This window comes from Rhinatrema bivittatum, chromosome 1 (genome assembly GCF_901001135.1).
Source record: "Rhinatrema bivittatum chromosome 1, aRhiBiv1.1, whole genome shotgun sequence".
NCBI classification, from domain to species: domain Eukaryota; kingdom Metazoa; phylum Chordata; class Amphibia; order Gymnophiona; family Rhinatrematidae; genus Rhinatrema; species Rhinatrema bivittatum.
Window position 1 is genome coordinate 645,667,840 of NC_042615.1, and position 26,870 is coordinate 645,694,709.

At 47.0% G+C, this 26,870-nt stretch overlaps 1 protein-coding gene across 1 annotated transcript in view; it reads right to left on the reverse strand.

Annotated features, from left to right (window-relative positions):
• Nucleotides 1–2,671: 2,671 nt before the first annotated feature.
• The window catches only part of RGMB (repulsive guidance molecule BMP co-receptor b), a 56,314-nt gene continuing 32,115 nt past the window's right edge, over nucleotides 2,672–26,870 (reverse strand). Inside the window, exon 3 of the mRNA XM_029572775.1 lies at nucleotides 2,672–4,541. Coding sequence (XP_029428635.1) covers nucleotides 3,879–4,541 — 663 coding nt within the window. The 3' untranslated portion in view covers nucleotides 2,672–3,878. The remainder of the gene's footprint in view (nucleotides 4,542–26,870) is intronic.

Genomic DNA, 26,870 nt, shown 5'->3' on the forward strand with positions numbered 1-26,870 from the left:
CCTTGTGTGCGCCGAGCCCTAGGGGAGTACCGATGGCTTTCCCTGTTCCCTCTGAGTCCACTCCGAAATCGGTGCGGCCTCGGAGGGAGCTTTCCGTTGGCCCCCCTCCACCTATCTAGCCCGCCCCCCAGCCCTACCTAAATCCCCCCACCTTTATTTTGTAAGTTACTCTGGCCAGCTGCCGGTGCGCGATCCCCCGGCAGAGCAGCAAATGGCCGCTGTGCCGGAGGCCTCTGTTCCACCCCGCCCCCGGATCAGCACCCCGCCCAACCTCCCATCCCGCCCCATTCAAAGCCCAGGAACATGCGCATCTTGCCAGGCCTTTTGAAAATAGGCCCAATGCCCATAGGGCTTTTAAAATCTGCCCCCTATATGTTCTAGTCCATTCATTATTTAATAGATCTCTATCATATCCTGCCTCAGCCATCTCTTCAAGCTGACTAGCCCTAACTGCTTTAGCCTTTCCTCATAGGGAAGCCATTCCATCCACTTTTATCATTTTGGTTGCCCTTCTTTGTACCTATTTACAGTTCAACTATATCTGTTTTGAGATGCATTTATTACAATTGCATTGTACTCTAGATGCAGTCTCACCATTGAGTCAGACAGATATTATGACATTGTTTTATTCTCCATTCCTTTCCTAATATTTCCTAAAATTGTTTGCTTCTTTGAATATCGCTGCACCCTAAGTTAAGAATTTCAAAATATTGTCCATGATGATACCCAGATCCTTTTCCTGGGTGGCAACTCATAATATGGAACCTAAGATCATGAAATTATAATCGGGTCTATCCTGTACCCCCTGTACCCCCCCGGTCTATCTCTTCTCCCCTCCTTCCGGAGCAGGGCGCGAAAAGCAGCCTTGCTCCGGGAGGAGGGGATAATAGACACTGACAGCGGCGAAGCGAAAAAAAACCAAAAGCAATTTTGGTTTTTTTCCAAAAGCGACTTACTTTTGGGATCTTGACAGATCCCAAAAGTAAGTCGCTTTTGGACGCCTGCACAACTTACATTTTTTTGCAGCCATCAGCAGGAACACATGGCGATCGTGGCTCCCGTAGCTCCTCCCGACGAAGATGGCCGCCTGCACGGGGGAAAGCGTGCAATTGGCCGCTCAAGACATGGCGTCACATCCCGTGACGCCAAACGTTGTGACGTCACGTCTTCAGCGGCCAATTGCACGCTTTCCCACGTGCAGGCGGCCATCTTCGTGGGGAGGAGCTACGGGAGCCATGATCGCCATGTGTTCCTGCTGATGGCTGCAAAAAAATGTAAGTTGTGCAGGCGTCCAAAAGCGACTTACTTTTGGGATCTGTCAAGATCCCAAAAGTAAGTCGCTTTTGGAAAAAAACCAAAATTTTGAAAAAAAAACCAAAATTGCTCCCCTTTTTTTTTTTTTTGCTTCGCCGCTGTCATCTCTTCTCCCCTCCTCCTAGGGCGCGAAAAGCAGCCTTGCTCCGGGAGGAGGGAGAACAGACTGACAGCGGCGAAGCAAAAAAAAAAAAAAAAAGGGGAGCCACGATACCTTCTTGGCCGGACAGCTGCAAAAGTAAGTCGGGTCGGGTCCGGGCTGGGGGAAAGCTTGCCACCTACCCTTACCCCTGCCTCTACCGCAGGGGTCAGGGTAGGCGGTAAGTTAGCAGGTTAAACGCGCGACAAAACGACAGGGAAAGGTAGCGATAGTCGGGGCGCGGGTTACGGGATGCTAGGGAATAGCTAATTCGCTCGTTTGCATGCAATATGCATGCCGCATGCGGAAGGGGTTGGCCGGGGATTTTAGGACGCGGTAGGAGTAGGTTAAAGGGGATTCGGGATTGCAGGAAGGGCTAACGCAGCCGGAAAGTGAGTAGAGAGCCGGTTAGGGACGGGGAAACCGCGGACGCACTTTACAGGATAGACCTGAATGTGAGTTACTTTTCATTCTGTGCAGCACTTTGCACTTGTCCACATTAAATTTAGTCTCCCACTTGGATGCCCAGTCTGACAAGGTCCTTCTGCAATTTCTCACAATCTGTTTGCAATTTAACAACTTGGAACAATTTTGTGCGGTCTGCAAATTTATCACCTCATTTGTTCCCATTTTCCAAATTTATAAATATATTAAACAGTACCGGTACCAATCCAAACCTGTTAGATCTCTGAAAAGTATTAAGTGCCTCCTTTAGGTTGAAAGTTTTATTTTTTTTTGGGGGGGGAAGGAGAAAAAAAAACCCCACACAAAAACCAGAACCTTCCCTATTTAAAAAACAAAAACAAAGCAAGAACCTAACACCCACTCCTTGTCTTAGGAGTTAATACAGACAGCTCTGAATGGCACCTTTTCTTCAGACGAGAAGGGCACCCCGACGGAGTATCGGGGTGCCCGGGCATAATGTGGGTGCCAGGCACATGCCGTGCCAGCACCCAGGGGGGGGGCGGGGGGAGGAGGGTAAAAGGGAAAGCGGGCCGCTGTGTGCGCATGCCCGAGCCAGCGCGTCCGCTTATTGGCTGCTGCCCCCGAGGACGAGTCCGGTCCTCGGGGAGGCAGGCCGGGAGCCCTAATTGGCTCCCCGAGAGGAAGGGAACCAATCGGCTGGAACCCAGCCGATTAGGTTCCCAGGGAGCGCCGGCAGCTCCCTCTTTGCCTGCCGCCGCTCCCGGGATCGCATCCCACCCACCCACCCTCCCTCACGTCACTGGTTATGTTAAGTTATCATGTTCACATTGTATACGCTAAGTCATCATGCTCATAGGGTTCTTGAGCCAATGTTGTCGCAACCGGGGGAGGTGGGGGTCGCCCGAGCCAATTGAGAGGCAATGTGTCGAGGGGCAGGACAATTTGGTGCTGTTGTCCTGCGGAAGGCTCCTTGCTGCAAGTGGCGGGAGCTGGTGGTCACAACCCCTTGCTGATGGTGGCGGGGGTAGTGGGTACGACGCAATGTTAATATCTGCACACCTTGCTGGCGGGTGGGCAGGGAAGCTGATGTAAAGTACTGGCTCAGGCACCTAATTGTGGTACAATAAAGTTGCGGCCTGTTTGATCCCACTTCGGTCTAAGTCTCGTTCTTGTTATCGATTGTACTGCTTGTTATTGATTTGTGAGAGGGTGGGTGCTGGGGAAAGTCAGTCCTGGCTACCCATATTATAAAATCCCAAAACAAAGACAGCATTTGCTATCATCTGTTGCATTTCATGAAAAAAATAGAAGGAACTACAGTACACCAAACTGGTAAAAGGAGCAAGGGCTTTCATAAGCCCAAATTAGAACTAGCTCATCAAAATAGTGATGTATCCTCCACACAATTCACATTAGCTCCAAGTGTGAAGGCTAACACTGCACCCCACCCTCCCTCCTTTCTTTCTTCAGCAAGCAGCATCTTGTAAAGTTACAAATCAGTAAAGATACTCTGGGCCAGAGCTGGTGAAAATTCACAGTTATGCATGAATAGATGAGACAGTAGTGAAAAAAAAATTACCGGAAAGGAGATATCTCCCAGTTATAGGAAGGCTTCATTTTGCCATGAGAAAATTTTGAAACTCAGAAATGTGTGGAAGCAATACTTAGAGGGAGCACTGCAGGAGTGAGTGTATGTATGCCTGATACATATTACCCAATATGCGCACATTTAATATATAAAAAAATAAAGTGCTTTCTAACAAGTCCCTAGGCAGGAACATTATAAAACATTTCACAAACTGCAAAGTAAAAATTGATACAATCAAAAGGAATACTACATCCAACATACACAAAGAGTTACACTATATATACACAATCTTATGGGTGTCCCAGGACAAACATCCCTTCATATACATGGTATATACATATATAATCTTATCTTTACTCAATATATTATCACAATATATATTTTAAAACTTTGCTTATAGACAAAAAACCCCTACAAAAACGCAACAAGGATGAAGCACACAAGTCCAAAACTTATGGCAAGCACAGCACCAGTCTTGCAAGTGGCACTGTTCCCACTGCTGGGGAAAATGTGCCATCGCTCTCTTTTTGGGTGTAGTGCCTCTAAATCCTCGAAGGCACTATGAGCTGCTGTGGTGAAATTTGCATCCCCAGTGGTGAGCAGATCAAACACACAGGAGTGAAAATAAAGGTCCTTCACTGGCATCTTCTGCAGACATTTGGAGGTTGCACTTTCCTGTGTGAACAGAGCCCAGTCCTCAGCATGCGGGGAGAGCTGTCCCATCACAGGTAAAGGGAGGTGCCCATTGTTGTCAATACGCTCGCTTAAAGGGCAGCCATTCACACACAGCTGCAGGTCCTGGCTTTCTTCATAAGCCATGGCCAACTCCTTTGGCATACGAATGGCCAGTGTCAGATAGTGACCAAGCTGGCGCACGTACACAGTGGTCCCAATGTATTTGGCATGCATTTCCACATATCTACCGCTGACTCTTTCCTCAATACGCAAGCTCTTAGTGTCCCCGTCACCTCCATTAGTTGTGCCATCCACAAAGGCAGCTGGTAAATCATCTGACACTGCCTGATACACCTTCTGATCTGTACAACCTTGGAAAGATTTAAAGATAATGGTTACCTGTAAAGGAGTAGAGAGAAAGAATGGTTACAGGAGCAGAAATAAATCCCTCAGTACAACTGTAATAAAGCTCTGGTCAATGTATCCATTTATGTTTTGAAAGCAACAATAGTTTTTACAAAAATGGCATGGCTTATATGCCACCACAAGTCGATTTGCATACAAATACCTACTGCTCTGTGCACAGGCATACATTAATATAGACAGAACCACAACTGGTCAGGGTATATAGAAGAAAATCCAACACCACACAAGTGCACAAGGCGTTCTACCCTATGAAAAGTGAACTAGGCAGTCTGGGTTGATCTAGATTTTGGAAAGACAGGCCTTAAAGCATTGCCCCTCTAGAGGACAAATACAACATGGGCAACAGCGGTGCAAGATTCCCCTTGCCAACACATTCCAAACCTGCGCTGGAGAGACCATATCCAGGTAATAAGGGGGTTGTTAGTCTCTAGGTCAGACACTGATAAGACAGACAATACAAAGAGGGCCATCAAAATGGTGCATGAGCCATGATTAGAAAATCTAAAATTTATTCTTGAATAGTGTTTTTCAAGCAGATCTTGGAGGATCTCTATCCAATATGGTTTTCAGGATATCCCGAAAACCAGACTAGCTAGAAGATCCTCCAGGAACAGAGGGAAGGGGTAATATGACAAATATTCAAAATATCTAGCAGATTTCAGTAAGATACCAGGATTTAACATTTTCCATAAAATGAAAAAAACTCAGGGACAAGGGGGTCATCATTGAAGCTGAAGAGGGGGAGGCTCAAAAGGAATGTGAGAACACAAACTTCCACTGACAGTGTGCTGAACACCTGGCACAGACTTTCAGTGGATGTTACAGGAGCCAAAACAGTGACAGAATTCAAGTATGCATGAGTCACATATAAAGCACATAGTGCCAATAAAAGGGCTAAAGAGGATTACTGCTTGAGCAGAGTCTAGCTAACTCGACGCAGTAGACAAGTATAAATGGGCAGACTGGGAAAATCAAGTGGTCCTTAAATGTCAACATGTTCTGTTTGTTTTTTAGATGGAGGTGCCGCTTTCTGTAGTACTTTCAAAGGACTGAGCAAACATGTTGGCTGTTGAAGAGGAGCAGCAGCAGCACTTGAGGCACTGAGGAAATAAAAAAGTGTGAACTAAAGTAACAGGAGCACAGGATTCTGATAATATAAATAGGAGGAGCTGTTTAAGTTTTCAAAAAACACCTCAGGTAGTAAATGAAGAATCAGGAATTTTTCATGCAACCTCCAGCTGAATCATTAAAAACAGAAAAATGCAGCCAGGACTGCTGCTTTAACTACACTGTTTTAGCTCAGTTAAAAAAACAAATTGATTCTCCCTCAGTACACTCACTTCCAGGAGGCCAACGGACTATCATTGAGAGCGCGCAACTTTACCCGAAGGGAGAGACACTGATCCCTGCTGATGAGTCTGGTAAGGAGGTCACCGCCTCGTCTGGGGAATTTTCACTCAGCCCTCCCATGCTAAGGACTCCACAAGCGATTTAGTCTTCCTTACCGCCTGAAACTGCGCTGGAAACCCCGAGTGAGCAGTGGCAATTGTGGAGCCGGAAGGAACAACATCGGGGCAGGGAGATGACACAGTTCGAAGTACGGCCGCAAATCTGGGAACTGTTCAACGCGATAGCGGTAAAATGGTTCCCAATACTGATATGAATGCTGATTTGATTTCTTCGTTGCAAGAGAGCCGACTAGAAATTGTTACCGTCCAAGCCGCCTGTAGTTACACTGGACTCGATTTGGGAATTAATGGTCCAGCAGAACGTGGCCTGCATGACACAGATTACCCAAATTTCCTCTAGAATGGACATAGCGACTCAAGACCACAACAGTAAATTAAATGAACAAGGAAATAAAATACAGACCATTGAGAATCATCTCAAAGACATTCAAACAATACGTTCTACTATGACTCAAAATTGTATTAACCTTAATAGAAAAACTGAGCTGTTGGAAAATCACCTTAGAAGACTCAGTTTGAGACTGCTAAATTTTCCTAGGATTGTAGGAGAGCTGCCGAGGGTTACCCTCAGGAGATATCTGAGTGAGGTTCTAGATATTTCCTCTGAAGATATACTGGCCTTTAACAAGGTGTATTTTGTTTTACCTCTCTCATGCTTGAGGGATAACAGGACTAATAACTTAATCTGGGGAATTTGACAGACTTTCAGAATCTTCATCTACTGAGTTTGTGGAACGGGCCACTTTGTTAATTTCTTTCATTTATGAGAATGATGTGGGGTTAATTATGAGAAGTTACTTTCAAAATATGGGGGTCCACTTCAAGGGGCAATTTATCCAGATATTTCCTGATCTGGCCAAAGCTATGCAAGAGTGAAGGAAAGGTTTTTTAGTATTAAGGCAGGAAATAAGAGCATTAGGGGCTAATTTCCAGCTCAGATACCCGTGCAGATGTATTAGGGAAATATAAGTATTATTATTAAATTTAATGATACCGGAATATCTTAAGACGTGGCTTAATTCCCAAAGAAGGATGATGAACGTTTCATCACCTCTGGTTAGTCCTATTACTTAACATGTAATAAGGGGTAAAGATTTTCAGGCTTTAGCTTGTTTCTTTTCTAGTTATTTCTGGTTTGTATTGGGCTTCCTATATTTTCCTACGCCGCCCCAAATTTTATTTTGTGGACTAATATAAGATTAAGTTTTCTTTGATTTATTATGTAATTTTGATTTCTGATAATTTCTGTACAAAATATAAAATGCTTTGTAATTATTTGAAAATTTAATAAAGAAAATTTAAAAAAAACAAAAACAAAAACCCAAATTGATTCTATGTTACAAATCAGGAAAAAGCAGGATGAATTAGCCAGGGCATTTGGGCAACATCGTTGGGCAGCATCGCACAGACTCTTAACGATTAGAGCTTTTTTCTCTAAGCAGCATATGCATGAGTGTTCCGTGATTGGGCTCCATCCTGTGATGTCACCCATATGTGAGGACTAACATCCTGCTGTCCTGTGAGAACACCTGTTACAGGGAAGCAACATTTGCTATATTCCATTCTCCCACAGTAGGGTGGTGCTCTGCTCCCACCCTTTAATTTCTAACAAAAGAATCTGCTTTCCATATTAATCAAGCCACAATGTTATCAGGTTCTTCTGAGACCCTATGCACTAATAAACACTAATATAGCACTACTCAATGTACGCAACGCTGTATAAAAAAACAAACACGACAGTCCCTTCTTAGTAAAGCTTACAATTTGTCAGTCCTTTTGGACAATTTTAGAGCTAAATCTAGCAAGGTGGTCTACTCTCCAGGGAGGTGGGTGGATATTTCGCATGGCTATTTCATCCTGTCTATAGGAGAATACTATTTACAGTAAGCAAATAAAGTTACTAAGTGTTGCATTTAAAATTGAGAGAAAATATATTTTTTCTACTCAATGCATAATTAAGCTCTGGAATTCATTGCCAGAGGATGTGGTGAAATCTACCAGTGTAGCTGTGTTTAACAAAGTTTTGAAAAAAGTTTCTGGAGGAAAAATCCATAAACTTATTGAAGTGGAGCTGCAGAAATCTACTTCTTATCCCTGGGATAAGTTGTATGGAATCTAACAGGTACTTGTAACCTGGATATGCTACTGTTGGAAACAGGAATCTGGGCTTAATAGACCTTTGGTTTGAGCCAGTATGGCAAATCTTATGTACTTATTTAACTTGCTTTCTCTGTTGACAAGCAGGGCTGAATTAGCCATGACATGTGGAGAGTCCCAAGCTAAAGGTTGTAAGCAGAGAGTGTTTACTAAATAAGCAACTTGGACTCCACCAGGCTATGCAAAACTGCTTGCTAAATCTGTCATTCTTTGAGAGATTGCCTAGATAGTAACGGGACGAAAATGTGTATATGGATGACCATCTTGCAGAGGTCTTCAAGAGGTATGGCTCACAGATTAGACCCGATGCAGCCATGGCTCTAAATTAATAAGCTTTGATGATATCTAATTTGTAGGCCTGCTAGTACATAGTAATATGCGATACAGTGCTAGCCAGATGGACAATGTACATTTGGCCACTGCTAGGATCATAAGATGAATAGCTGCGAAGTATGACCAGGTGACTTAGTCTTTTGTAATAAACCAAGGCCCTTTTATAGTCTAGTCTAATGTATGAAGAGTTCTCTTACATTCATGTTTTATAGTTATATAGAAGGAACACCTTTACTTATTAAATCATGCTGAAACTCCAGGGACTGACAGATTGTAAGCTTTACTAAGAAGGGACTGTCGTGTTTTGTTTTTTTTTATACAGCGTTGCGTACATCGAGTAGTGCTATATTAGTGTTTGGTAGTGCATAGGGCCTCAGAAGAACCTGATAACATTGTGGATTAATTAATATGGAAAGCAGATTCTTTTGTTAGAAATTAAAGGGTGGGAGCAGAGCACCACCCTACTGTGGGAGAATGGAATATAACAAGTGTTGCTTACCTGTAACAGGTGTTCTCACAGGACAGCAGGATGTTAGTCCTCACATATGGGTGACATCACAGGATGGAGCCCAATCACCGAACACTTCTATCAAAGTTTCCAGAACTTTGACTGGCCCCTACTGGGCATGCCCAGCATGGCACTAACCCTGCAGTCAGCAGGGGTCCCCCTTCAGTCTTGTTAAAAAGCTACAGATAGTGCCGAAAATAAAATAAGAAAAACATTACGAACCCAACACCGCGGGGCGGCGGGTGGGTTTCGTGAGGACTAACATCCTGCTGTCCTGTGAGAACACCTGTTACAGATAAGCAACATTTGCTTTCTCACAGGACAAACAGGATGGTAGTCTTCACATATGGGTGAGTACCGAGCTAAGGATGTCTGAGTATGCACCAAATGTACTCAGGCGTGCAAGGCACTAGGCCTGGGATGAAATTTGGCTGAGGGCATCCTGAACCCCACCGGGCAGGCGGAAGGGTGTTGGTACATTACGTTGTAAATAGGTTGCGTAAGACAGACTGGCCGAAGATGGAATCTTGTCTTCCGGCTTTGTCCAAGCAATAGTGGGCTGTAAAAGTATGGAGAGAACTCCAGGTGGCAGCCCTGCAAAAGTCAGGAAGCGGCACCGATCATAGGTGTGCTACTGAAGTCGCCATGGCACTCACAGTGTGCCTTAACACGGTCTTGAAGTGGAATGCCTGCTTGCTGGTAGCAAAAGGATATGCAGTCCGCTAACCAGGAGGAGAGAGAGTCTGCTTACCCACAGGCTGCCCCAAATTTGATAGGATGGAAAGAGAAACAATTGACTGCTTTTCCTGTGGGCAGCTGTATGGTCTAGGTAGAACGCTAGAGCCCGTTTACAGTCAAGGGTATGCAGAGCCTGCTCTCCTGGATTAGAATGGGGCCTGGGAAAAAAGGTAGATAGTATAATGGATTGATTGAGATGAAACTCCAAAACTACCTTAGGCAAGAATTTAGGGTGAGTGCGGAGTACTGCCTGGTCCTGCAGAAGTTTAGTGTAAGGCGGGTAGGTAACTAGAGCCTGTAATTCACTAACTCTGCGAGCGGAAGTGATTGCCAAAAGGAAAATCACTTTCCATGTAAGATATCAAAGGTCACAGGATTGAAGAGGCTCAAATGGTGGTTTCATGAGCCGACCCAAAACTAGGTTGAGGTCCCAAGAAGGGGCCGGAGGACGCAGAGAGGCTTGAGGTGAAGCAAGCCCTTCAAAAAATGTGTTATAAGGGGTTGTACTGAAATAGGAACATCCCCGACACCTTTATGGAAGGTGGCAACCGCACTGACATGCATTCTGATGGAGGAAGTTTTTAGACCTGATTCTGACGAGTGCCAGAGATAGTCTAGAAACTTCGTGACTGGACAGGCAAAGGGGTCAAGGGATTCAGAAGAGCACCATGATGTAAACCTGTTCCATTTGTAAGAATTCGATTTTCTCGTGGAAGGCTTCCGTGAAGCAATTAGGACACGGGAAACTGTTCAGAAAGGTTAAGTGGCTGAAGGATTAACCTTTAAACCATGCCTTTAACCTTTAAATCCATGCAGTCAGGGACAAGGCTTGAAGATTGGAGTGGCGTAGGCACCCGTCGTTTTGTGTGATCACAAGCGGGTCCTTTCCCAAGGGAATGTGCCTGCGAATGGAGAGATCCTGAAGTATTGGAAACCACACTTGGCGCGGCCAGTGGGGTGCTATCAGGATCATGGTTCCCTTGACCTGACGAAACTTCACGACAGTCTTCGAGAAGTGGAAATGGAGGGAATGCGTATAGGAGACCGGTTGCCCAATAGAGGGAGAACGTGTTTCTTGGCTGATAGTGTTGGCTGAGAGTGAGAGAGCAGAAGTTATCTACTTTGCGATTTTGAGGTGACGCAAAGAGGTCTATTTGAGGATAACCCCATTGGTGGAAGATCGAGTTTGCTACTGAGGGGTTGAGAGACCACTCGTGTGGTTGAAAGGTGCGACTCAGTTTGTCTGCCAACACATTGTCCACTCCCGGCAAGTAGGTGGCCCTGAGGTACATCAAGTGGGAGAGGGCTTCTGCCCATATCTGTGCAGCTTCCTGACACAGAAGGTAGGAGTCCGTCCCTCCCTGTTTGTTGATGTACCACATGGCCACCTCGTTGTCCGTCTGGATCAGGATGACTTGATTGGAGAGGCGATCCTGAAATATCCTGAGAACATATTTGATTGCTCACAGCTCCAGGAAATTTATTTGGTGTTTGGCTTCCTCTTGTGTCTGCAGATCGGCCACGTGGGCTCCCCATCCGAGGTTGGAAGCATCGGTGGTGAAAGTTATTTGAGGATTTGGAGCCTGGAAGGGCAAGCCCTGGAGGAGATTGATCTGATATATCCACCAGGCGAGAGACAAACGGAGTGAGTCGGTTACGAGGACAATGGTCGACAGGGGCTGAATGGATTGAGCCCATTGTGATCGTAGAGTCCACTGCATGACTCTCATGGCCAAATGGGCCATTGGGGTGACCTGAACTGAGGGCGCCATGTGTCCCAGGAGGATGAGAAAGCGATGTGCAGTCGTGGAGTATTGAGACTGCAGCTGGTGTGCGAGAGACACGAGAGTGAGAGCTTGCTGTCTAGGCAGGAAAGCCTTTGCTTGCAGGGTGTCCAGTCTGCCCCAATGGGGCAGACTGGACACCTTGAGATGGGACTAAGCAGGATTTGTTATAGTTGACTAGAAATCAGAGTGAAATTAGATTGTGTAAAGTAAGATGTAGGGACAACAGAGCAGCTTGCTGAGTGGAAGCCCTGATTAACCAATCGTCTAGATAGGGGTAGACTTGAACACCTGGAGTTCTGAGGAAGGCTGCAACTACAACGAGGCACTTTGTGAAGACTCGTGGTGCAGTTGCAAGGCCGAATGGAAGCACTCGGTACTGATAGTGCTTGGGGCTTACTAAAAATTTCAGATATTTGCGATGACATGGAATTATCGCAATATGAGTGTATGTGTCCTGGAGGTCTAGAGAGCAGAGCCAGTCTCCTCTTTGTAGAAGAGGAAGAAGAGAGCCCAAGGTTACCATTTTGAACTTCTCTTGCTGGAGGTACTTGTTGAGGGCACGTAGATCCAGAATTGGACGAACGCCTCCCAATTTTTGAGGGATTAGAAAGTACCAGGAATAGAACCCTAGGCCTTGTTGTGAGTATGGCACTGGTTCTATAGCTCTAGACTGGAGGAGGAGGGAGACCTCTTGCTCCAGGAGCAGTGAGTGGTCGGATGTTCTCCACGTTGGTAGAGGTGGGGAGTCCAGTGGAATGGAGAGAAAGTTCAGACGATAACCTTGAGCAACTATCGCTAGGACCCACTGGTCTGAGGTGATTGTGCCATTTCAACAACAGGTGGCACTCAATCGACCTCCCACTGGTATATGGGGCAATGGAAGCTGGCTGCTGCTCTCTATGTAAGAGTCAAAAACCGGAAGCAGGGCCTGGCTGAGGGGCTGTTTGCGGTTTTTGTTTCCGTGTCAGATGAGACTGGACTTTCTGGAACGGTCTCGGAGAACGGGTTCTAATTGGTGGCGGGTAGGACTTCTTCGGGTGGAAGAATGACTTCTTAGAGTCTTTTCTAAAAGGCTGTTTTGAAGAGTATTCGGAAGGCATGAGAGAGGGAGCTGTCTCAAGGTCTCATGATGGTCCTTTAGTTCCACCACCGTCCGTTGAATCTGCTTGCCAAACAGATTGTGTCCTATACAGGGGAGGTCGGACAATCTGTCCTGAACTTCACGGCGAAGGTCGGAAGACTTGAGCCAGGCCCATCGTCTTGCCGAGATAGCAGTTGCAGATACCCTGGTTGCAGTGTCAAAGATATCATAAGATGATCGTATCTCATGCTTGCCTGCCTCAAAACCCTTGTTGACTAGGTTTGGAGTTGCTCTTGAAATTGCTGAGGCAGGGAGTCTGTTAAGTCTTGTATCTGCTTAAATAAGACCCTATTATATTAGGTCATATAGAGCTGATAAGAGGCAATTCTGGAGATGAGCATTGATCCCTGGAAGACACGGCGACCAATGGCATCTAGAAATTTCTGTTCCTTGCCTGGGGGAAAGAAGTATGAGGTTTTGCTCTCCTTGCTCTTTTCTGGGCAGATTCGACAACCACAGATTGGTGATCCAATTAAGGTTTGCAAAAACCTGGATCTGACTGAACAAGATAGGTGGTGCCAGCTTTCCTGTGGAGTGGAGCCACAGAGCCAGGATGTTCCCAGTTCTTTTTGAGGAGATCTAGAAGAACCTGGTGGATAGGGATGGAGGTTACTAAGTTGGGAGCATCCAGGAATTGAAACAGCTCCATCATTTGATGCCTGTCATCTTGTTCAGTCTGCAATTGGAAGGGTACCAATTCAGACATCTCCTTCACAAAATTTATGAAGGAAAGGTCCTCTGGAGGAGAACACTTTCTACTTTCAGTAGGTGAAGGAAAATCATTGGTGTCTGGAGAAGAATCATCAGTCCAGGTATCGTAGGGATCAGCACCTGCTCCTCTAGGGACTAGAGGAGGATGGGACGGTGGGATCCCTGAAGGTCCTGGTCGAGGCTCCAAAGGACTCAAAGGAATAACTGGAGGCACCGATGAAGGCACCGTTGCAAGCATCAGGGCATCGATGGATGGCTCGGTGGTGCCGATGGACGCGTCGGCACCGACAGGTGGATCGGTGGCACCGACATATCGGTATCGACAGCTGAGGCATCGGCAGAACTCCCGAAGGAGGGATGCGGAACGGTGTTTCTCCTCCCGATGACAACACAAGCAGGGAGGGCACCGGAGCCATCGGTGACCCGTGGTCCATCGGTGGAAAAGCGGCCATGAGCACTTCCATCCTCGAGAGCAGTGGTGCCAACGCTGCTGGAATCGGGTCAGTGGTCGGTTCTGCAATCGGTACCAGTGTCAGAGGAACCTGGAGTCAATGCATCGCCTTGTTGATGGCCTCCTGAGCCATCCGTTCCAGTTCTTCTCTGAGACCTGGAGCAAGCAGCCCCGGCTCCGGAACAGAAGAAGAAGGCAGAGGCATAGCCGGAGGGACCACTTTTAAAGGCGGAGTCGCGGCCACCGATACCCTGTTGGGTGAGGGTTGACTCGGTGACCTGGTCACCGAAAAGGTCAGTGCCTTTTCTGGATGGGGTTTCTTCGACGGCGGCTTAGACGATGGCGCGGTCGATGATTTCGCTCCCTCACTGGTCCGAGACATTCGATGCCGGTGGCGATGTTTACTTCTATGATTCCCTCGGTCCTGAGGGGGGAGTAGAGGGTGACAAAGGCCGAGAAGTCATCGAAGTCAGATGGTCACCAGCCGGAGGTCGATGCTGGCTCGAAGTTGACTGTGCCGGTTCTGACGTCGATGCAATGGACGGCGTCTGGGTTTGAGCACAGAAGAGAAGCTCCATCTTCTTCATTCTAGCCTTGCGACCTTTTGGTGTCATAAGGGCACATTTAGTACAGGTTAGGACATCGTGCTCACTTCCGAGACACATTACCAGACATTGTAAGGGTCTGTGATGGACATGGTGCAATTACAGTCCAGGCACCGGCGGAACCCAGACACCATGGCCATGAAAAAACTGAGCTGAGGTACGGTCGATGGCCAAACTAGATTGTAATCGACAGAAAACAGGTAAAAAACTTACTGGAGTACCGTGGCTTGAAAAAAGTTGAAGGGACCCATGTGGGGTAAATTAATTTTTAGTAATTCCATGAGGAAAATTCCTGTCAGGAATCTCTGCAGAGCTCCTTAACCGCGTGACTACTGCTGCGCGGAAAAAAGAAGACTGAAGGGGGACCTCTGCTGGCTGCAGGGTTAGTGCCATGCTGGGCATGCCCAGTAGGGGCTAGTCAAAGTTCTGGAAACTTTGACAGAAGTGTTCCATTATTGGGCTCCATCCTGTGATGTCACCCATATTTGAGGACTACCATCCTGCTTGTCCTGTGAGAAAAAGGAGGATAATGAACCAAAGCCTGCAGTTTGTCTCTCCTGGCTGGCAATACTGCTACAAGGACATTACTTTTAACATTAGAAACTTGAATGAAGTTGACTCCAACAGCTCAAATGGTGGCTTCATCAGTTGTGCCAGAACCCCATTTAGGTCCCATGGAGCAGATGGTTTTGCTGGAGGTTCAGCATGCCATAAGCCTTTCATGGAGGAACTTGATGGTGCGGTGGTTATTACTCTTAACCAATAAGCCTTGATACTGTTGATGCAACTCCATCATTGCTATCTGCTTCAAAGGCAGGGGGAAAAGGGGAATTGGATTCATTCAGCAACTGAGGGCCCTGACTTTTATGATCTGAGAAACAGATAAGCATGAGATAACCTACATGACACAGCACAAACTAATATAAGCTTATTAGGCAGACTGGATGGACCATTTGGTCCTTTTCTGCCGTCATTTCTATGCATGAACTTGGAAATTAATAGAAACATGGAGATTGGCTTACCCTTGCTTTGAGCTTACTAAGATGCTATGGCACTGAGATGTACTCTTACTGAAGAAGTGCCAAGTCCTGAGAGAGAGCAAATAGGTCAGTAACTGAGTTCACATGCAAACAGATTTAAGGTACTGTGTTGGCACCACATGGAGAGCCTTTTCCATTAAAACCATAGGCTCTTCTAGTTGATGGTTTTCTGGCAGACATTATACCTTCAACCTCCTGGGGTAAGAACAAGTCAGCGATCAGTGAGTGTTCAAGGGAAGGTTTGGATGAAACAAACGTCCCTCAAATTAAAAAGAATGGCTCCGACTCAAAAGATCAAAGGGCTGCTGGACAGCTGTACTAGATGTCTGGGCCATGCTGGCACTGAGAATCATATGGACCTAGTCCCAAGAACCTTTTGCACTATTCTGGCAATCAGCGGAAATGGTGGGAAAACGTACATTAGATCTGCATTATGAATGAGCGCAAAAGCATCCTAAGTGGATCTGAGTTTGCTGGGAAGAATGGAGTAAAACCTTTCCAGTTTTCTATTTTGTTCTGATGAAAACAGATTGATTATAGGAAGCTCCCATAGATTGAATAATCTGTTGGCTGTTGCAGAGTCCATTTTTGTGTTTGAGACTGTTGAGGTGATCTACTAATGTGTTGGCGATCCCTGGAAGGTAGACTGATTGCAGGACAGTTTGATGTTTGCATGCCAATTCCCATATCTTTATCGCCTCTTGGCAGAGTGTGTCCACGACCCTGTATCTCCTCCTCTGTTCACATAGAACATGGCTACTTGGTTTTCTATCTGAATGAGAATGCTCTTCCCTTGGAAGAGTTGAGTGAACATTGTTAGATGTCTCAAGCAAGTCTATAATTGGTAGGCCCCAGAGGTTCACTATGAGCTGGAACAATTTGTTCCAGCTCATTCTCCTGGATCCAGACTGCTGAAAAATCAACTCTTACATGATCTTTTCTGCAATGTGGGAGGCATAACTTTCCTGAAGATGTACGTCTGCCCATTCCAAGAGCTGGACTATTTCCTGCGACATTTGCTGACTCTTGGTGCCTTCCTGGCTATTGAAGCAGCTATTATTGCAGCTTCTGACATTACTTGTAGCTCTTGACCCTGCCCAGCAGTCAATGAAACACAAACAGGCAAACTGCATGGCACATATTTCCAGATGACTGATCCTCCAGACTTTTCTGCAGTCCAGTGCCCTGCACCATCAACTCTTGACAGTCAGCCTCCCAACCCTGGAGGCTTGCATCTGTTGTGAGTACCAGCCAATCCTTCCTTAGATGATCCACTTTCAGCCACTACCACATTTGAATGCTAGCCCTTATCGGTAACTGAAGCTGTATTGAGAAGTCCTGACTGGACTCCATTGTGCCAGAAGTGTGCGCTGAAAAGGACACGTGTCCTTGCCCCGGAACCTCTTCGTGTGGCTATCAACCGAATACCTGCAGGTAAGACCATACCACTGGCGAATTGCTTCAATCAATAGCTGCACCTGCATTATCCATTTCTGAACTTGGGCCTCCGGCAGGAACATCCTGCCTAGCTTTGTGCCAAAACAAACACCAAGACACTCCAGCGTCTGAGATGGCCGTAACTTGCTCTTGGTCAAGTTCACCACCCAACCTACAAACTTCAGCAAGGAAACCAACTTGCATGAGTCCTGAAGACTTTCTTCTTGCCCTTGGCCCAAATTATCCAAATATCTAAGTATGGGTGGACTAGAATACCATCTTGTCTCGACACTGTTGCTACCACCACCAGGACTTTGGAGAAGGTCCCAGGTGTGATAGCCAAATCAAAAAGGTAGCACCCAAAAACTGATGATGCCCCCAAAACATCGAACCGACAAGGCAATAAGACTCCAACCGAATGGGAATATGCAGATATATTTCTGACAATCCAGAAGTGTAAAAAACTCCCATGAATGTACTGCATTATCACTGGGTGTAATGTTTCTATGCGTAAATGAGCCACTCGCAATGACTACTGACATCCTTTAGAACCAGGATGGGTGAAAGGAAACCTTAGGTACAATGAAATAAATGCCCATACTTTGTGACTTATGCATTGGAACCACGGACCCCAGCTCAGGGGCCTCGACAATGTAACCTCCATTGCCAGTCTCATTTCTAGAGAATCGCAGGGAGATGCCATGAAATCGTCCCGAAGAACGTAGAACTCGGGAACAATGCCGTTCCTTATCACCTCCAGACCCACTGGTCTGATGTGATTTTGACCCACCCCCAATAAGAGACGACAGGTGAACCCCTACCTCCAGTTCCAGGAGGTGGGTTGGCAAGCATTGTCACTCGAGCCTATGCCCAATCTGGGCTACCTGGACCAAAAAGACTGAGACCTACTCAGAGTTTGAGCCCTCTGAGAAGTCTTTTCTCTATAGGGTCAAAAACGTTAAAAACCCCTAGCACAGCCCCTCGTGTCGAAAGAGTGAGGTGCCTGCTTTTAATCCTCTGGTAAATGAGGAACTTGAGACTCACCCCACCTATTGGCATTTACTCTAACTCACTCCCAGAACCAAGGATGATCCTTTAAGGATAATTTCATAAGATTATACTTTGACCAATCTTAGCCACAGCTGAAGCATGGCCACTAACACTGAAGCCACATCTCTGGCAGAGAGATAAAGACGAAGCCCACATCTGCCAAAAAGGTGAGGCTGGTTCTATCATTGTTCTGGTATTCCAAGCAATCTAATTGACTTCCTGAAATAGAAGCAAACAAGGGCGAGCCATCAGGGAGCAGCAAGAGACTAAGTGCAATTCACTGCAATGCCTCAAGGTCTGTGTAAGGATAGCCTCAACTCTCCTATTCTGCAAATTCTCCAATGCTGCTCTCCCTATTGCATGAAGATTGCTTGGAGACCGTACACACCAGGGCATCCACTTTCAAAAAACGGAATTACTCTCTTTCACTGTCAGATCAAGGAAGCACAATCCTACCAAAGCTCGTTTCCCTTTAACAATTTCTGGAGCGCCCCATTCAAGGCCAAATAAGGCACTAAAACAGGATACTTCTTTGGCTCAGACATGGAACCAACACCCAGCACTCCCAGCATCATCAGTAGCTGGGAAATCAGAGCCAGAGACCCATCTATATGATTCCAAACCTGGACGAAGATCTGTATCCTCTAGGGCAGAGCTTTCCAAACTTTTCATGTTGGTGACACACTTTTTAGACAAACATAATTTCAGGACACAGTAATTCAGTCTACTAGCAAACCAGAGGTTGTATGCAGTGTAACAAAGGAAAAAAGAAACATCACCCATCCTTATAAAACAAATCAAGAAATATAAAATCATCAGCAGTAAAACTGTACTAACAAAAAGAACATATTTCGAAACAGCTGATGAGTGGAATATCCAATAATTAAAAACTCATATAAAACATTTCCAGATACCAACAAAATATTTCAAAATAGCAGACACAAAGACCCAGTAATGAAAAATAATAAGGATACAAACATTTTTTTGCTCTGCATACCTGGGAACGTTTGATATCCAGGTGTCCTGAGATTGTTCTGAATTAGCAGGAGGAGGGGTGGTTTGCTTGGAACTTTCTCCTCTCTCAGTCACATACCAGCGCTCTCTCTCACACTGGCTCTCAATGACACACCTATACACACATGCTCTCAGTACTCACATACACATGTTTTTTCTCTCACTTATATAGGCTCTTAATTACACATTTACACACATGCTGTCTATCTTTTCACGCTTACACACACACACAGGCTTTCAATCACACACATACATGCTGTCTTTTTCTCTCACACACAGACTCTCATTCACATGCTTACAAACATGTCCTCTCTTTCTCTCATTTACACACAGGCTCTCAATCACATACTCCCTCACCTAAATCAGCTCTCAATCACACACAGACACACATGGTCTCTCTCTCTCATTTAAACACAGACTCTCAATCACATACTCACATGCTCCATCACCTAAACCAGCTCTCAATCACACACAGACACACATGATCTCTCTCTTACTTATACACACAGGCTCTTAATCATACATACACATGATTTCTCTCACACACAAAGGATCTCAATCATACACACATACTCTTTCACACAAACAGGTTTTCAATCACAAACTTACACATACAGGTTCCCAATGGTAAACTTACATTCATGCTCTCTCTCTCTCACAGGCAGGCTCTCAATCACAGACATACTCTCTTTCACATGTACAGGCTCTCAATCATTCACATACATGCAATCTCTCACTCTCTCATACACACACACAGGGCCCCGCGGCCCGGAAGAGGAAGTGGAGAGTATCGGGTGAGTGCGCGGCAAGAAGAGGCCATGCTAGTGCGCTCGGCATCGGCCCGAAGAAAAGAAGACTGCAGCGCGGCTCGGAGGAAAATGAAGAGCTTCAACCGCGGCCGATGGGACTCCGCCTCCGCGAGGGCTGAAAATGAAGAGGTTAGCGTTGGGAGGAGGCTGCTGCTGCTGCCGCGAGTTCCCGGGGTGGGAGTGAGAGAGAGTGAATCTGCTCGCTCATTCACTCTCTCTCTCCCCCACCCCCACCCCGGGAACTCGCGGCAGCAGCAGCAGCCTCCTCCCAACGCTAACCTCTTCATTTTCAGCCCTCGCGGAGGCGGAGTCCCATCGGCCGCGGCTGAACCTCTTCATTTTCCTCCGAGCCGCGCTGCAGTCTTCTTTTCTTCGGGCCGATGCCGAGCGCACTAGCATGGCCTCTTCTTGCCGCGCAGGCACCCGATACGCTCCACTTCCTCTTCCGGGCCGCGGGGGGGGGGGGGGGGGCGGGAAGAAGAGAGCACGCCGGTGCCGCTGACTCCAGCTGTCCTGCTGCGTTCCGCCCGGGCGGAGGAGGACCGGGGAGCAGCTGGGTCAGCGGGAAAGTGTGGCGATACTTGTCTGCGAGCCAGATGCAGCCCTCAAAAGAGCCATATCTGTCTCGGAGCCATGGGTTCCCGGTCCCTGCACTTGCCAGTGTGTCACGTGCACCGGGCTTGCGCGACACACCGGCACACCTCAGGCGACACAGTAAAGTGTCGCGACACACACTTTGGAAAGCTCTGCTCTAGGGAGTAAGGATTGCCCTTGTCATCAGAGGTAGCAGGGGGTCTCCATCAGTGGAATCCACAATAGGCCAGTGTGTAACCCAATGCTTATCCGCAGCACCAGACTTGCAGGAATTCCGCAACCTGCACTTCTGAACTTCCAGGTTTAGCATGTACCACCAAATAGGAGGGACTGCAGTCCTTGAAACAAAATTCCAAAACCAGGGGGGCAGAAAGGCAGCCATGAGAAGTCTTCCCCTTCTGAAATTCCAGTTAGAGGAGCCTAAAAGCCAGGCGAAACTTCTAACAGATCCCCCTCTGGTCCCATTCCCGCATCCTGCTGGAAAGGGCCATGCTCAGCCAAATCCATGGGAGACAACTCTTCCTAAGCTTCCAGGTAGTGCTGATAAGATTAGAGGGGTCATCCAGCTATGATGCCAGAATATGGCAAGAAGTGCAAATCGCAAGGCGCTTAGGATTCTTGCTACCGGTGCTATGGATAAGGCGTCCTCTAGCAACATGCTTACAAACAAGCATCTGACAATTGTGCATCCAACTGTGATTCCTGTACAAGCAAGCCTGGACAGGACATCCAAACTTAGGGCACCCAAGTATGGGATGCCTATATTTAAGATAGGACATCTCATAAGCGTGTATGCCTCTTATGACAAAGAGCTTAGGCACTAGGATCCGAGCAATGCATGAACTATGGCCACCCAAAATTTGGACACCTAATTCGCGTGGTCCACATGGAGTCCAATCTGGTTACACAGGTGCGAACAGATGTCAGTCACTGCTTTGTGGCAGACTTGCACAGGAGGCGGCATGTGAATGCCGCCATAGCCTACCACATGGCATCTCAGAAAAGCTTGAGTGCAGGGCCTAACCAAAAGGCTGCTCAACTAGCCAAAATTGCCACAACTCCCCAAGCCCCTCACAGAGGTGGGCACGAATGTTGGATTGACAATGAGGCTTGGAGACCAGACCATAAAAGGGGGAGAGGAATCCCTTTCACTTATATATGTATTATTTATTTTATTTATTTTTTTCTTTACATCCCCTTACCTGAGCTCAGCCCATCCCGGCCAAGTACAGAGTTAGAGGGGAGAGGGCTAATGCCTTCACCGCCGCACTTGGCTTCCTGCACCTGCTAGCCTCTCACCAGATTCTCTCCTGGCAGCTGTCCATATTGGAGAACCGGCTACCAGACTGAGGCACTCGACTGAGGGAGGGACCATAAGGTATCACCTCAGTAGAAGCGGTGTGCGATTAAGTAGACTAAATAAGCAATCCCCAGTAGGGAGATGCACATCCACCATCTGCAGGAAAAACGGCAAGCACCAACGGCGAGGAAGGAAAACCTGGTAAGGATGCTATAGGGAAAAGAAGCCTCCCTAGTCTGAATTTTTTTTTTTTTTTTTAGCCTGAGCTCAGCTCTCCCTGGCTGAAAGCAGAACAGGTCTCCAGCTACGGGGGAAGTGGCGCAAAAGCCTCCACTGCTAAACCTCTCTCAGACTTCAACTGATTTTTTTTTGTCCACCCCTGAAAAGGCTACTGGACTCAAGGCACTCAACTGAGGGAGGGACCCAATGGTATCACTTCAGGAGGCAAGCAGTGCTATCCAGCTTATTGTTTTCTTTTGAAATTTTTTACACAAGCAATCTCCAGTAGGAAGATGTATGCCCACCATCTGCTGGAGATGAATACTAGCGGGCTGATGTCAGGGCAGGGCTATATGTACGTGACGTCAGCTTTTACTCCGACTCCATCTGCTGACGGAGGTGCATAACACACTGGTGTAGATTGGCCTGAGTGCAGAGGAAATTCAGAATATAACATATCTATATAATACATATTTAACACCCAAAAAATCTGATTATAAAATGGCACAAGATTCTTTTAACCTTCCACTAGACTCAAATGAAAAATTATGCATCATAGCTAAAACCCAGCTGCAGATGAGAGATCTGTTAATCCCTTATACTGGCAGCTGTTGGCATTTCAAGTTCCAGCAAATTTGGCACAGGGAAAATCTGTCCATTGACAGTCCAAAAGGATAAAATCCATTATTTAGCAGTTTTTACTGGGGCAGGAAGTAGCTGAAGGAAATAAACTGTGCTAGTTATGGAAAACAGGCCTCCCTCTGCTCCTGGTCAAATGTTCTTGGTATGGGTACTTAAAAAGGGGAAAAGACATTCATAAGATCTCTAAAGCAGGGATTGTCAGCTCTGCTGTGAGGGCCAAAGACAGAATATCAAATATCTCTAAGTTAACTGAGCTCTTAAAGCAAATATCAGTAAATATTTACTGCAGATATGTTGAAAATCAGATTGCTTGCAAATTAAGGCCTAGTATTGAGAATCCCAGTCCCAATGGGGATAAGGATTCTCACCAGAGATATGGATCCCTGGAAACTTATGTAGGACAAATTAGATATATGATGGAGAGCCCTTACAACCAATAGGGTAGGTTGAACATGTAGAAAAAAGAAAATCAAGGCATGCAGTTTCTCCATAAAATTGGACTTTCCCTTCTAAGCTCACAATCTTCCCCCACAAAATTAAAGCCAGTCTAATAATTTGCAAAGTCAATGGCACCATTGTCCCTTCTCATTACTATATAATAGATGACCTATGGGCTTCCACAATTTAGTTCTGGCGTACAAACCAATAGTGCTCTATAAGCAGAGCTTGAGCGGAGATGGCATAATAGGTGCCTGTCAGTTCAGTATAGCAAATGTTGCTTACCTGATGTAACAGGTGTTCTCACAGGACAGCAGGATGTTAGTCCTCACAAATGGGTGACATCGAGGATGGAGCCCACCACGGAAAACTTCTGTCAAAGTTTAAACAGAACTTTGACTGGCCCCTACTGGGCATGCCCAGCAAGGCACTGACCCTGCAGCCAGCAGGGGTCTCCCTTCAGTCTGATTTTCAAAGCTACAGGCAGTGCCTAGAAAGTAAAAATAAAACGAACCCAACACCGCGGGGAGGCGGGCGGGTTTCGTGAGGACTAACATCCTGCTGTCCTGTGAGAACACCTGTTACATCAGGTAAGCAACATTTGCTTTCTCACAGGACAAGCAGGATGGTTGTCCTCACAAATGGGTGAGTACCGAGCTGAGGATGTCCCGACTTGCACCAAATGTACCCAACGGTGTGCAGCAGGCACAACAACTGAGGAGAATTTGGGAAAGGGCATCCGCACCCTACCGGGTAGGTGGAAGGGTGTTGGTACATCAGGTTGGAAAAAGGTTACGCAAGACAGACTGGCCAAAGATGGAGTCCTGTCTTCCAGCCTTGTCCAAACAATAATGGGCTGCAAAAGTATGGAGAGAACTCCAGGTTGCAGCTTTGCAGATGTCCGGAAGCGGCACCGATCGAAGGTGTGCCACTGACGTCGCCATGGCCCTCACAGAGTGTGCTTTAACACGGTCTTGAAAAGGAATGACAGCTTGCTCATAGCAAAAAGAAATGCAGTCCGCCAACCAGGAAGAAAAAGCCTGCTTACCCACAGGTTGTCCCAACTTATTAGGATGGAAAGAGACGAATAATTGAGTGCTCTTCCTGTGGGAAACTGTACGGTCTAGGTAAAAAGCTAGAGCCCGTTTACAGTCTAGGGTATGCAGAGTCTGCTCTCCAGAGTTGGAGTGGGGCCTGGGAAAAAAGATAGGTAGTACGATAGATTGATTGATATGAAACTCCGAAACTACCTTAGGTAAAAATTTAGGGTGAGTGCGGAGTACCGCCCGGTCCTGCAGGAGCTTAGTGTAAGGCGGATAGGTAACTAGGGCCTGTAATTCACTAACCCTGCGAGCTGAAGTAACAGCCAAAAGGAATAACACTTTCCAAGTGAGATATTTCAAGTCACAGGAGTGCAGAGGTTCGAAAGGAGGTTTCATTAGACGACCAAGAACCAGGTTAAGGTCCCAGGATGGGGCCGGAGGACGCAAGGGTGGCTTTAGATGGAGTAAGCCCTTAAGAAAGCGTGTTACTAGGGGTTGTACTGAAATAGGATTACCCCCAATACCCTTATGGAAGGCGGCTACCGCACTGACATGCATTCTGATAGAAGAGGTTTTAAGACCTGATTCAGAGAGATGCCATAAATAGTCCAAGAATTTGGAGATTGGACAGGAAAGGGGATCAAGGGACTGAGAAGTGCACCATGAAGTGTACCTTTTCCATTTGTATGAGTAAGACTTTCTTGTGGAAGGCTTTCGTGAAGCTATCAGGACTCGAGAAACGGAATCTGAAAGGTTAAATGGTTGAAGGACTAACCTTTCAACATCCATGCCGTCAGGGACAAGGCTTGGAGGTTGGGATGGAGGAGGCATCCGTCGTTTTGAGTGAGCAGATGCGGGTCCATTCCCAGAGGAATGTGCCTGCGGATGGAGAGATCCTGGAGTATTGGAAACCATACTTGGCGTGGCCAGTAAGGTGCTATCAGGATCATGGTTCCTCCGTCCTGGCGTAGCTTCACGAGAGTCCTTGACACAAGAGGGAGTGGAGGGAATGCATAGAGCAGACCGGTTGTCCACTTGAGGGAGAAAGCATCCCTCGGCCGAGAGTGCTGGCTCCGAATGAGAGAGCAGTAATCGTGCACTTTGTGGTTCTGAGGGGACGCAAAGAGGTCTATGCGGGGAGAACCCCACTTGTGAAACAGAGAGGTCGCTACCAGAGGATCGAGTGACCACTCGTGTGGGTGGAAGACTCGGCTCAGCTGGTCTGCCAATACATTGTCTACTCCCGGCAGGTAAGTGGCCCTGAGGTACATGGAGTGGGAGAGGGCTTCCGCCCAGATCTGCGCAGCTTCCTGACACAGAAGGAAGGAGCCTGTGCCTCCCTGCTTGTTTATGTACCACATGGCCACTTGGTTGTCCGTCTGGATTAAGATTATCTGATGAAAGAGATGATCTTTGAAAGTGCGGAGCGCATAGCGGATTGCTCGAAGTTCCAGGAAATTTATCTGGTGTTCGGCTTCCTCTTTGGACCATAACCCTTGGGTTTGAAAGTCGTCCACATGGGCTCCCCAACCGATGTGAGAAGCGTCGGTGGTTAGGATTACTTGCGGATCCGGTGGAAGAAAAGGTAAGCCCTGAAGGAGGTTGACCTGAGTCGTCCACCAGGTTAAGGATAGGCGCAGCGCTTGTGTGACTGTGACTATGGAGGACAGAGGCTGAAAAGCTTGAATCCATTGGTGTCGTAGAGTCCATTGTGTTACTCTCATGGCTAGTCTGGTCATGGGAGTGACTTGAACCGAGGATGCCATGTGTCCTAGGAGAATGAGGAACTGGCGAGCCGTGGCAGTGTTCTGAGACTGGAGCTGGCGAGCCAGGGACATTAGGGTGTGGACCCTCTGAAGTGGAAGGTAAGCCTTTGCCTGTAAGGTGTCCAAGTCTGCTCCAATGAAGAATAAGGTTTGAGACGGGACTAAGCAAGATTTCTCGTAATTGACAAGAAACCCTAAGGAAAGGAGTGTTTGAATTGTCAATTTTAGGGAGGATTGAGCTATCTGTTGGGTGGAGGCCCTGATTAGCCAATCGTCCAGGTAGGGGTAGACGTGGACACCTTCCTTCCTTAAGAATGCTGCTACCACTACGAGACATTTGGTAAAGACTCGTGGGGCAGAAGCCAGACCGAAAGGTAGGACACGGTATTGATAATGGTCGTGGCCTACGAGAAACCGCAGATATTTGCGATGGGATTGTGTGATCGCAATGTGGGTATAAGCGTCCTTGAGGTCGAGAGAGCACAGCCAATCCCCTCTTTGTAGCAGAGGGAGCAGTGCGCCTAGGGTTACCATTTTGAACTTCTCTCTTTGAAGGTATTTGTTGAGGGCTCGAAGGTCCAAAATGGGACGTAGTCCCCCTGATTTCTTTGGTATTAGGAAGTATCTGGAATAGAATCCCTTGCCTCGTTGAGAGGGAGGAACGGGTTCTATAGCATTTGATTGCAGAAGAAGAGACACTTCCTGTTGTAATTGAGCCAAATGGGTGGATAGACTCCACGCTTGAAGAGGCGGGGAGTCTGCCGGAAGAGTTATGAAGTTGAGGTGGTAACCCTGTGCGATAATTGTTAGCACCCACTGATCTGAGGTGATCTGCAACCAAGGTTGTAGAAAATGGTACAGTCGACCTCCTACAGGAATGTCTGGAAGAGGGGTTTGGCATGTGTTCCCTACAAGGGAGTCAAAGGCCAGCCGCAGGCCCCGGTGGAGGGGCTACAGTAGGCCTTTGTTTCCTAGGCTGACGCGGCTGAGGCCTAGTAGAGGATCGAGCTGGACGAGGCCTGGCCGATGGAGGGTAGTAACGGCGTGGCC